General features: G+C 52.5%; 1 protein-coding gene across 1 annotated transcript in view; it reads right to left on the bottom strand.

Moving 5' to 3' along the window:
- Nucleotides 1–12,437, bottom strand: part of ME2 (malic enzyme 2) — a 38,546-nt gene that overhangs the window by 5,492 nt on the left and 20,617 nt on the right. The window contains exons 5-15 of the mRNA XM_041423544.1: nt 11,213–11,288; nt 10,686–10,847; nt 10,121–10,224; nt 9,187–9,296; nt 8,981–9,078; nt 7,990–8,103; nt 7,786–7,900; nt 6,773–6,915; nt 2,916–3,018; nt 2,252–2,322; nt 1,612–1,710 (exon numbers count right to left, since the gene is read on the bottom strand). Coding sequence (XP_041279478.1) covers nt 1,612–1,710; nt 2,252–2,322; nt 2,916–3,018; nt 6,773–6,915; nt 7,786–7,900; nt 7,990–8,103; nt 8,981–9,078; nt 9,187–9,296; nt 10,121–10,224; nt 10,686–10,847; nt 11,213–11,288 — 1,195 coding nt within the window. The remainder of the gene's footprint in view (nt 1–1,611; nt 1,711–2,251; nt 2,323–2,915; nt 3,019–6,772; nt 6,916–7,785; nt 7,901–7,989; nt 8,104–8,980; nt 9,079–9,186; nt 9,297–10,120; nt 10,225–10,685; nt 10,848–11,212; nt 11,289–12,437) is intronic.

The following is a 12,437-nucleotide window of genomic DNA, read 5'->3' as shown; positions in this document are numbered from 1 at the left end:
CAGAGCTGCCAACCAAACAATGCATGGGCAAAGCAGAGCTGCCAAACAATGCATGGGCAAAGCAGAGCTGCCAAACAATGCATGGGCAATGCAGAGCTGCCAAACAATGCATGGACAATGCAGACCTGCCAAACAATGCAGAGCTGCCAAACAATGCATGGGCAAAGCAGAGCTGCCAAACAATGCATGGGCAAAGCAGAGCTGCCAAACAATGCATGGGCAAAGCAGAGCTGCCAAACAATGCATGGGCAAAGCAGAGCTGCCAAACAATGCATGGGCAAAGCAGAGCTGCCAAACAATGCATGGGCAAAGCAGAGCTGCCAAACAATGCATGGGCAAAGCAGAGCTGCCAAACAATGCATGGGCAAAGCAGAGCTGCCAAACAATGCATGGGCAAAGCAGAGCTGCCAAACAATGCATGGGCAAAGCAGAGCTGCCAAACAATGCATGGGCAAAGCAGAGCTGCCAAACAATGCATGGGCAAAGCAGAGCTGCCAAACAATGCATGGGCAAAGCAGAGCTGCCAAACAATGCATGGGCAAAGCAGAGCTGCCAAACAATGCATGGGCAAAGCAGAGCTGCCAAACAATGCATGGGCAAAGCAGAGCTGCCAAACAATGCATGGGCAAAGCAGAGCTGCCAAACAATGCATGGGCAAAGCAGAGCTGCCAAACAATGCATGGGCAAAGCAGAGCTGCCAAACAATGCATGGGCAAAGCAGAGCTGCCAAACAATGCATGGGCAAAGCAGAGCTGCCAAACAATGCATGGGCAAAGCAGAGCTGCCAAACAATGCATGGGCAAAGCAGAGCTGCCAAACAATGCATGGGCAAAGCAGAGCTGCCAAACAATGCATGGGCAAAGCAGAGCTGCCAAACAATGCATGGGCAAAGCAGAGCTGCCAAACAATGCATGGGCAAAGCAGAGCTGCCAAACAATGCATGGGCAAAGCAGAGCTGCCAAACAATGCATGGGCAAAGCAGAGCTGCCAAACAATGCATGGGCAAAGCAGAGCTGCCAAACAATGCATGGGCAAAGCAGAGCTGCCAAACAATGCATGGGCAAAGCAGAGCTGCCAAACAATGCATGGGCAAAGCAGAGCTGCCAAACAATGCATGGGCAAAGCAGAGCTGCCAAACAATGCATGGGCAAAGCAGAGCTGCCAACCAAACAATGTATGGGCTATGCAGAGCTGCCAACCGCAAAGCAGAGCTACCACTCAAACAATGTATGACTGTGTAAACCAAGGTGGGAAGTAAATATAAACAATGTTTAGAAGCACAATAAATGGCTTTTGCTTAATTAATATTGAATCTGCAGAGTCCTTTGTCTTCTCTCCTCAGCACCTCAGTGTCTTTACATCCACAGATGCCTTAGCTGGGATCTCAAAACTGAATTTCAGGAATCAGAGGGGAGTAATTTTGGCCCATTGTGGCTGCCAAGCTGAAGCATCCAACAAAGGGAACATTTTTATACACTTCTCTTATTGCAGGCACAAAGAAACGGGTGTTGCCCAAGCACCTCATATTCAAGGGTCACACTGTGGAACTCAGCAGGTTAATATACACATAAACCACCCTTAGTGCAGTGCAATTCTATATTTCATACTCACCTTGACAGCAATATAAATAGAAACTTCCCTGATATTGGACAGTGGAGGATAAAGTCTTCCTTGTGCAAGCTCTTCATCTGTCAACTGTTCTGCCAATGCCTGAGTCAGAGAAACAAACATGTTTTATTTACTGCACCCCAAATGTGACTAATAACGTGCCAGAGCACCTGAGAGAACCAAGCTGCAGTGCTCAGCACCAGAGTGCTCCCAAAGCACTGGAGTGAGGCACTCAGGATCTCAACATTTCAGTCTGAGGAACTGAGAATCGCCACACTGACTGCAAGCATTTAGCAAAACGAGGTCTGGTATTTTGGGAGATGAATCCCCCACAGCCACAGAAACCCCTGGGCACAGAGCCAGCTGCAGAACCCAGGGCAGGGCAGGGCAGGGCAGGGGACAGCCCTGCTGCCACAGCAATTCACACAGGGACACACTTGCTACTTGGTCACAACTGCCATGGAACCCGATTCTTGGCACAACTTCCTCGGCTCAAAACACTTTTTTTTTCCCCCACTGTGGAGGGACACGCCAACAGAAACCAAACAGGAAACCACTGTGCTTCACCAGGACTTGAGAGAAGTGCCCATCAAGTCATCCGTGTCGTGCCAGAAGCCACAGCCTGCCCTGCTCCCAGACTTACCTTGGCAGCCTCCAGGAAAACCTTATCACTGATGTGCCGGACGCTGCTGAGGATCACAGCCAGAGCCACGCCTAAAGGAAATCACTGCCAGTTAGGGCCACGTCTCTCTGAACGTGCAGCCTGCTGCCAGGAGCTGCCAGTCAGCTCCAGCGCTATCCCTGAAACCCTTCCCGCAGCTTTCTGCACACACTGGCAGAGCCGTGGGATGGCTCGGGTTGAAGATCAGCCTTCTAGAAAGGGCTGGAGCTTTGCAGCCAGGGGAAGGAAGGGGAAGGCACAGGAACATCCCCAGTGCTACTTTTCTACCCGCCTTGTGCAGATCCAACTTGAATAACTATTAACTCTCAGAGTTATTAACATAACTCCAACTGCATGTTAACATCAATTTTCTCCTTGCCTCCCCAAACAAGCAGCAGAACCATAATGCAGCAGCTCCCAAAGCCTTTAATAACACTCTTCTGTTTTCTCAGGGACATCCAGCTGGGTTTGTTCACTGTGCATGCACGTGCCCCACATCCAGCCACTCATTTCTCCATTCTCTAAAATGCTGGCATCACCTCTGCATTCTCCATCACTAACTGCCTCGTGCAGCAAGGGAGCCCAAGGAAAGGCGCAGGCAGCCCAGTCTTGATTAAAGGGTGATTAATACAGTTTCATTTATTACCTGGAAAGATGTAAGCGTTGTTTCCTTGGCCCGGTTTGAAGGTCCTTCCATCCTTCAGAGTGACCAGCTCGAAGGGGCTGCCGCTGGCAAACAGGCACCGGCCCTGGCGGGAGGAAGGGTCAGTGTGGCAGCTGGGCAGGGACAGAGCCTGGAGCTGCCACCAAGAGCCAGGGGCCAGCAGGGGACAGGGGACACTGATCACCCTGCTGTGAGCAGGGGACAGGGGCACTGATCACCCTGCTGTGAGCACAGCACAGGGGCACTGATCACCCTGCCCTGAGCACAGCACAGGGGCACTGATCACCCTGCTGTGAGCAGGGCACAGGGGCACTGATCACCCTGCCCTGAGCACAGCACAGGGGACACTGTTCACCTGCTTGGAGGGACTGTCACAAGCAGGCCTGGTGTGTACAGCTCCACACACAGATTGCAGCCCTTGTGTGTTTACCCTTGCCAACACCACAGCACCACTGCAGCCCTGCTGTGTTAACCCTTACCAGCCCCACTGCAGCCCTGCTGTGTTAACCCTTACCAGCACCCTGTGCAGGATGCAGCCCTGCTGTGTTAACCCTTACCAGCACCCTGTGCAGGATGCAGCCCTGCTGTGTTAACCCTTACCAGCACCACAGGCCAGGCCCCCAGGGACCCTGCAGACTCAGGAGTGATGGCCACTGCCAGAGCAGGCTGGAGCACAAGTGGGAATAAAAGGTCACTGTCTTACTGGAGGGTGGAAGGGCAGAGGGAGGAGCTGCTGTGTCAGACTGCTGCTGCTGAGAGCAACCAGAGCAGTGAATAATGTGGTTTGCTTAGCCTCCCTTTGGAAAGGATTTCGATTTGCACTAAATATCAAAACGTAGCTGAGTGTGATAAATGATAGATAAATGACCCTCTTCTCAAGCAGTAAAGCCACGGAAAGAAAAAAAATCTTGACTTTCTTTTGAGTAACAGGTTTAGGAATGAGTTTAAAGCTTTTAAGGCTTCCCAGGATTAGTGTTTGAAAACAAATTACCAAAGTGGCTGAAGGCTCTGGAGCTGTGTTTGGATGTCAGGGCACAGCCACGACCAGAAGCCTTTTTGTGGAGGGAGCAAAGCAGATGGGTGCAGGAGAGGTCAGGACCAAAAGACAAAGCAAATTGGAAGGCAGCAGAAGCCCTCAGAACACACAGGAGCACCGACAGGCTTTTACAGGTGCCATCTAGTGGGAAAAAAACGAGGCAGGAAAGGTCAGCAGTGGTGTCTTTGTTCCTTTGTTGCCTCTAGTGTAGCCTGAGTCACCAGCCAGGATGGGGCTGTCCCCCAGGCCTGGGGACACTGGGGTGACAGCTCTGATCCCTGACAAACTGCATTAGCCACGGGACACAGCCAGTGAAGCTGGAGATTCCAGAGAACCACACAACAGTCAGGGCTCTGAGTCCATTTCCTAGGTAATTACTGCATCTTGAAGGGAAAACACATTTTGAAGGGCAAGCTAATGTCCAGCTGAGGACATTTCAGAGAACCAAAGAGCATGGTGGAAACAAACAGCGGGGCTGCAGGGAAGTTTAAAGAGACATAAACATTGCAGGATTTATGAGTAAGAACTAGAACAAAACTACACCAGTTCATTTACTGACAGCACTGCTTAATTGCCCAAATAACCCACGCCCACGAGTAACTGGGAACACAGAAAATCCTTAATACAAGAAAAAATTGACCCAATACAGGGAAAAACCCAAAGATCTCCTCTCCACTGGGCTCAAACTTTGCAAACAGCATTGTGCTCTTCCTGTGGGGCACAGGGAGCCTCTGCCCCTGCAGGGACAGCCATGCTGAGGGGCAGCTCCTTGGGGCTCAGCACTCAGCCATGGCAAACTCAGCCTCTTGCCTTAAAACATCTCTTCAGCTGCTGGTATTCCATTAGAAGTGCAAGCAAAAACTAGGCTGGCTCCCCCTCTAACTGTGCTCCTGGCCTCCTTCAGCTAGAGATGGCAGCAGTTTTTACATTTATTTATGCCAACTGAAGTCTTGGTTGCACAACTAACTCCTGTTTACCTTCTATCCAAGATACTGGAATTTATATACTGAAACACTGCCCAGCTCACTGTTCTGGTTAATGCAAGCTACCTGAGAGACATAAAACCACCTCAATTTAAAACTGTGTCCAGGGCAGGGAACGGGGCTGGGAAGGGGCTGGAGCCCCAGGAGAGGCTGAGGGAGCTGGGAAGGGGCTGAGCCTGGAGAAAAGGAGGCTCAGGGGGGACCCTGTGGCTCTGCACAGCTCCTGACAGGAGGGGACAGCCGGGGGGTCGGGCTCTGCTCCCAGGGAACAGGGACAGGAGGAGAGGGAACGGCCTCAGGCTGGGCCAGGGCAGCTCAGGGTGGACATCAGGAAAAATATCTTCACCTAAAGGTCTCTCAATCCCTGGCACAGCTGCCCAGGGCAGTGAGGCAGTCCCCATCCCTGGAAGGGTGTAAAAGCCATGTGCATGTGGCACACAGGGACATGGGACAGTGGTGGCCTTGGCAGGGCTGGGGAATGGTTGGACTCGATGGACTTAGAGGGCTGTTCCAACCCAGATGATCCCACTGATAAGAGATAAGATCCAGACTTTGTCCAGAGGCTGCTACTCCAGGGCTCCCTCTGAGCAGCAGTTCCCTGAGCTGACAGCCCCAGGAACGTGGGACAGAGCCCGGGTGCCAGATGGGGACAGTGGAGTGCCACCCTGGCAGGTGACACTGCCACTGCTGGGGCTGTGATGCTGAGCCCCGCGGGCAGTGCAAGGGGGGAGTTCAGTCTGCAGCAGGAGACAAGGAAAAGTCCCCACCCACCAGACACTTCACAACAGACACTAGATTTGGGACTGTATTAAAAGAAGAGAATTAGAAAAGAATGAGCCCTCTCAGGATCCACAGCACTGGAGGCTGCAGGCAGGGGCTGAGGCCAGCACAGAGACCCCAGCAGTGCAGGAGAGGACCAGGAGCAGCACAGAGACCCCAGCAGCTGCAGGAGAGGACCAGGAGCAGCACAGAGACCCCAGCAGCTGCAGGAGAGGACCAGGAACTGCTCAGAGACCCCAGCAGCTGCAGGAGAGGACCTGGAGCTGCTCAGAGCCCCAGCAACTGCAGGAGAGGATCAGGAGCTGCTCAGAGCCCCAGCTGTGTCTGTCCCACCTCCCTCCCCTCGGGCTCCCTGCAGAGGTCACCAGCCTGGCACAAGAACCTGTGCAGAGTGACAAAAGAGTGGCTTCCTAAAGGCTAAACCACGGTGGGGACGTGCTATCAGGATAATGGTGGAGCTATTAAGGAAAAACCAGCCCAAACCCGGAGTGCCAGCCCTGCAGGGTGCAGTGGCCCCAGGGGAGGGTGCAGAACCAGGTGTGTTTGCTCCTGGCTGACTCATTCCAATGCCTGGTGTGCCAGGGTGAGCTGTGGCAGGGACAGGGAGCACAGGGCCCCAGGGGTCACTGCTGGTGGCACTGCAGGACTGGTGCAAGCCCAGCTCCTGCCCTGCTCCAAGGACTCTCTCAGCCATTACATGGCAAAGCTTGCACTGAGTCTCTGCTGCGAGGCCAGCAGGCTTCATTAAAACACAAAATAACTAAAAAGAGCCGTGAGAAACAAGAGCTAATTGATCAAAGCCACGCCACAGTACTGCTGGTCATTCTCTTAAAAAAGCAGTAACAAGATTCAGGCTATCTGAAGCTTTGCAAAACGTTGTCACCCGAACATCCAGACCTCTTTTCCAACCACCCCCATTTACTTTAGCCAGGAGGCGAGGAAGAGCTGCGCTCTCACACCAGAGCCCAAGCAACAAGAGAACAGCCTGAGCCCTGGTGTTGGGCAGCCCCAGCAGCCCCAGCAGCCCCGAGCTCACACACCTCTGTCAGCGTGTAGGCCTCCTCTGCCGTGCACTCGGCCTTCACCGTGGGGTTGCTCAGTGCAAATATGATGGGTCGCTCGTTGATGGAAGCCATGGCTTTGAGCACGTCCTGGGTGAAGAGACGCCCTGCCCCAGCCACTCCTGGGGGAGAGGGGAACACACAAAGCCAGAATCAAGGCTGGCTGCCCCAGGCAAGGACAGCCAGCCCACCCGAGCTCATGGCAGCCCTCCGGCCTCCCCCCAGGGCACAGAGGAGACCAGGCACTGCTCCGGGCCGGCTGACACTCACACCTGCCTCAGCAACATCTACTGAGTGTGCTCCAGAAGCCTATTTCACACTTTTTTGGTATTGATGAGTATAAAGAACATGGTCCTAGATAAGCAAGTGGGAATTCCAGGCTCTTTGTGGATGATTCATCCCTGCTGGGTGTTAGCTGTGCAGGGCACACCTGACACTGGTGCTCCTGACCACACCCAAACCCAGAGGTACAAACACACAGCTATGATGTATTTGTACAGTGGCTACAGGCTCCAGGGTACTCAGCCAAAAAACCCTCTCCTTTTCCAAATAAATCACGTGCCAAGGAAACTGCAGGCACACCAGGAAATACCTGTAATCCTGTCTGCTCTCTGCAGATAGCCACAGCTGTAAATAAGTACCTACAGATGTCAGTGACCTCGGAGGTGCTGTGAGCTGCAGCAGGGAGCTGCTGCTTCCAGCTGTGCTGCCGGCAGAGTCTGACCACAGGGGGTGACTGGGGGACAGAAGGTCAGAAAACACCCAAACAACTAGAATTAGGGAACTCCTGTAGAAAACACAATGGTTGTGGCTGCTCTCTGTCACTAAGGACACAAGGCTCAGAAGGAGCACAGTGTGTTTTCAAGCAGGAAATTGACCTGACATTTCCATCTTATTTACACCAGCAGACAGCTGTCACCAAGCTTCCCGGAGCCCTGACAGCAAATTAAAGGCAGTAAAAAGCCAGATTGTAGAAAAATAAGCTCACTCACCGATGATAGCTGAAGGCCGAAGTACATTCACTGCCTCTACAAATGTCTTTGGTATCTGCTCCGGAGCTGGATGTGTAAATGGCTCCTGGTGGGAATCCACCTTCTGCTCTCGGCCCTGCAGGTAAAACATTGGTTCCTCCTGTGAGGGGAGGGGAAGGCAGTGGTCACCTGTGCTGGGCATTCCCAGGTGTGCTGCACCCCTACCTGGACCAGCAAGCCATGCTTGTCGAACATCCATACTCTCTTGGAGGCCTCCTCGTGGGAAACACCGCCTTCCATCATGGCCATGACAATGAGGTTGGCAATTCCCAGGGCGGCCTGGCGGATGAAAGGACTGGGCTTTGGGACAGGTCACAGAAGAGGTCTGCCATCAAAGCCCACAGAACCCCTCAGAGAGCCTGCTGTGAGACACAGGAGGCGTTTCCCCCCTGGGGCAGCAGTGACACACCTGCAGCAGGGCAGCTCTCCCAGGTGCTGCGAGCTGTGCCAGCTCAGCAGCCACGCCAGGCAGCCCAGCCCGGCAGGGACACAAGTGCTCAGCCCTCCTGCCACCAAACCAGCCCTGTGCCCTGTGCTCCCAGCCTGCCCTCCTGCCCGAGGCAGGGCTGGCAGAGGGCAGCAGGAGGTGTGCTGGCCCTGTCCCCTCCCTGCCAGGAGAAATGAGGCAGAGCAGGGCTCCCAGAGCACCGGCCAATTACTGCCACCAGGGCCTTTCCCCACATGGAGAACTTCTCAGATAATTAAGCCATTTTGTCAGCACCACAGGAGCAATTGTGCTGATGTACCCAGAAGCAGAGGGCTGCCAGCTGGTGCCTGCTGCAAACTGAATCACCTTGCTGAGAAAAACTCCCTGGGCTTCCCTCCCGTGCTATAAAAATCAACAAGATGGCCTCACTACACCATGATTTCATGGCGAGTCTCCCTTCAAATACACACAAGTCCCTGGTGCTTTTTTCAAAGCCTTGCAGAGAAATGAAGCATGTGAATCCCTGCAAATGTTAAACACTTTTCACACAGCCCTGCTTAAGCAGAGTCCTTTCTGCCAATGCATTTCAGATGGCCTTATATGAAAAGTTCTGCAATGGAGCTCAGATCGTATCTCCAAAATAAGAAAATACACAATGGCAAATCTCCACAATGAGAAAACACCCATTTTAAATATCTCTTGCTGCTCTGGGCCCTTAAGAGGACTCACCTCTCCTGCTCCAAGGAACAGCACTTTCTGCTCCGTGAGTGGTTTCCCCGTGGCTTTCTGGGCTGCCAGCAGTCCTGCCAAGGCCACCGAGGCTGTCCCTGCGAGAGCAGAGCAAACCTGAGGGCAGCTGAACACGTCCACATGGCAGGCCGTGCCTCTGGGAAGAGCTCCTGCACGGATACTCAGGAACACAAACAAAGGCGTACCTTGGATGTCGTCATTGAAGGTACAGTACTTCTCTCTGTACTTCCTCAGGAACCGGAAAGCATTGTGGTTTCCAAAGTCTTCAAACTGGATGAGGGTGTTCTGGCCATACCTACAGGAGATGCAAACACCCCTGCTGGAACCCAGGACACTCCTCTGGCTGCCCTGGGTGACACCTGCTTCCTGGCAGGAAGCCAAAGACATTTGGGATTTCGATCTTAACCCATGGAGCAAATCACCAACCTTGTGTGAAGAATCACAAGGCACAGAAGTTAAAGTAGAGTGATAATGAATTAATCACAGGGTGAAAAGTGGAATTTTGGGGGTTTTATTATAGGGGTCTAGGAGGCATGATGGAGGGACATGGGCGTTGTCCTACTCTTCTTCCCAGCCTCCATCTTCTGGGTGATGGTGGCACGTTTGGATTGGTTTAGAACAGAAGCAGACAGTCTAACAGAGGTGATAGGTATTGGAAAATAATGATAAATAAAGTACATGCAATTCATAGTATAAAATGCAGACACCAGCCCAGGGGCAGGCAGTGTGCCCTTGACAGATCTGATAGACAGAGCTCTGCGGGTCCGGAAAAGAATGTTTTAGATAAGAGACAATAAACAACCTTGTGAGCCAGAGCTGGGGAACTCTGACTCTTCAACCATCAGGATGGGAAAAAGGGACTCTGGGGTCATCCTGACCGCAGGGAACCCGAGACAGCCCCATCACAGTCCAGAGGCAGAGGAGAGCAGCAGAGCTGCTGAGCCCTTATCACGTGTGGCAGCAGGCTGTGCCCAGGCAGAGCCCAGCAGCCCTGCCTCTGCTCCGTGCCTCCTACAGACACCAGGGACAGACAGACAGCCTGCCCCAGCTCCTGGTCCTTTCCTCACCCCCCGGGCAGCTGCTCCAAGGACAGTGTGCTGTGTGCCAGCAGAGCCCTACCTGTCAGTGATGGCTTCCATGAACTCATCGATCAGGTCGTCGTAGACCTGCGAGCGATCCCTCTTCTGGTACAGCCCCATGTAGAAGGGATCCTTCAGGAGTGTCTGCAGGAGAACGAGCCAGAGAGAGCAGCAGGATGAGTCCCTGCCCCAGGGCACACCCAGCACAGCTCACAGGGGCACATTTCACACCCAGCTGCTGCAGTCATACAGCCCCGGCCTACACCAGTGCTCCGGAACTTCAGCTGGCATGGCTGCTTTTAAACAGAACAAATCAATACTGTGAAACTGCTTTAATAAATCTAATTCCATTTCCAGCACCTTAAAAGTCAGGTCAAAACTGACTGCCTATTTTCCAGCATTCCAGTTACTTCCAGATGCACCCTTTCATGGACAAATCAAGGGGCACTTTCAAATCCCTGCATAGTGAATTCCAAACCTTTTACCCTTTGCACAAAATATTCAGGTTTATCTTAAATAACAGTGCTCAAAAAAAAAAGAAAAACCCTCTTACAGTATGAAATGTTTTTTTAAAAAAAAACCCCATTTTTACAGGGGTAACTCACTGTGTTATCAGTCCCCACGTCGATGCACACAGGCAGGCATTTATCTGGGTGTATCCCTGCACAGGCTGTGTACAAACACAGCTTTCCCACTGGAATTCCCATCCCGTACACCCCCAGGTCTCCAAGACCCAATATTCTTTCTCCATCAGTGACGACAACAGCCTGATGAAAAAAAAAAACAAACCCAAAAAAACAACAGGTGAAATCATACACAATCACTGAAATTTATAAAGATTAGATCAACAGCAGCTGTGTTTTCTTCCCAGGCAAAAACTGAGGTATGTTTGCACAGTCAAACAAAGGACAGATCATGAGGAATATTTTCCCCAACCCAAAAACCTGACATTTAGGATGAAACACTGATCTTCAAGATGTGCATTACCTTAATGAGCTGCATTCTGCCACCATCACTGAAGAGCCAAGAATTCATTACTCAATATTTACATTTCCATCAAACACTCGTAAATCTTAAAAGACTCAGCTGAGCTGGAATAACAACTAGAAACTAAATGACACTGTGACAGTACCTTAACGTCGTTCTCTGGCCAGTTGTTCACAATTGACCTTATGTGGCCTCTGTCTGAGATGGAAATAAATAATCCCCTGAAAGAAAAAAAAAAGCAAACCACAAACCAGAAATATTTTGTGGGTGACAATTAGAAATTTCACCTTGCTTTTGTAAAACTAAATGCCAAACAGGACAATATAAAATTCAAAGTTTTACATCCACTGATATAAATTGCCCAAAGGACAATATCTGTTCCTGCGCGGGGTAGGGACCAGAGAATATTTTGTGGGTGACAATTAGAAATTTCACCTTGCTTTTGTAAAACTAAATGCCAAACACGACAATTTAAAACAAAGTTTTACAGCCACAGATATAAACTGCTCAAAGGACAGTATCTGTTCCTGCCCAGGGTAGGGACCAGATGAACCACCTGAAACACCCCTCTTGTGCAGGAGACAGGTAATGGGGCTGAGGAACACCTGAACCAGCCCCCTGTGAGGGGGGACACAGGGATGGGGCTGAGGAACACCTGAAGCAGCCCCCTGTGAGGGGGGACACAGGGATGGGGCTGAGGAACACCTGAAGCAGCCCCCTGTGAGGGGGGACACAGGGATGGGGCTGAGGAACACCTGAAGCAGCCCCCTGTGAGGGGGGACACAGGGATGGGGCTGAGGAACACCTGAAGCAGCCCCCTGTGAGGGGGGACACAGGGATGGGGCTGAGGAACACCTGAAGCAGCCCCCTGTGAGGGGGGACACAGGGATGGGGCTGAGGAACACCTGAAGCAGCCCCCTGTGAGGGGGGACACAGGGATGGGGCTGAGGAACACCTGAAGCAGCCCCCTGTGAGGGGGGACACAGGGATGGGGCTGAGGAACACCTGAAGCAGCCCCCTGTGAGGGGGGACACAGGGATGGGGCTGAGGAACACCTGAAGCAGCCCCCTGTGAGGGGGGACACAGGGATGGGGCTGAGGAACACCTGAAGCAGCCCCCTGTGAGGGGGGACACAGGGATGGGGCTGAGGAACACCTGAAGCAGCCCCCTGTGAGGGGGGACACAGGGATGGGGCTGAGGAACACCTGAACCAGCCCCCTGTGAGGGGGGACACAGTGATGGGGCTGAGGAACACCTGAACCAGCCCCCTCTGCAGGGTGACACAGTGATGGGGTTGAGGAACACCTGAACCAGCCCCCTCTGCAGGGTGACACAGTGATGGGGTTGAGGAACACCTGAACCAGCCCCCT

This window comes from Onychostruthus taczanowskii, unplaced genomic scaffold (assembly GCF_017590055.1).
Source record: "Onychostruthus taczanowskii isolate IOZ18803 unplaced genomic scaffold, ASM1759005v1 scaffold79, whole genome shotgun sequence".
Taxonomy (NCBI): domain Eukaryota; kingdom Metazoa; phylum Chordata; class Aves; order Passeriformes; family Passeridae; genus Onychostruthus; species Onychostruthus taczanowskii.
The sequence above is the reverse complement of the archived record's forward strand: the minus strand, read 5'-3'. Positions and strand labels throughout refer to the sequence as shown.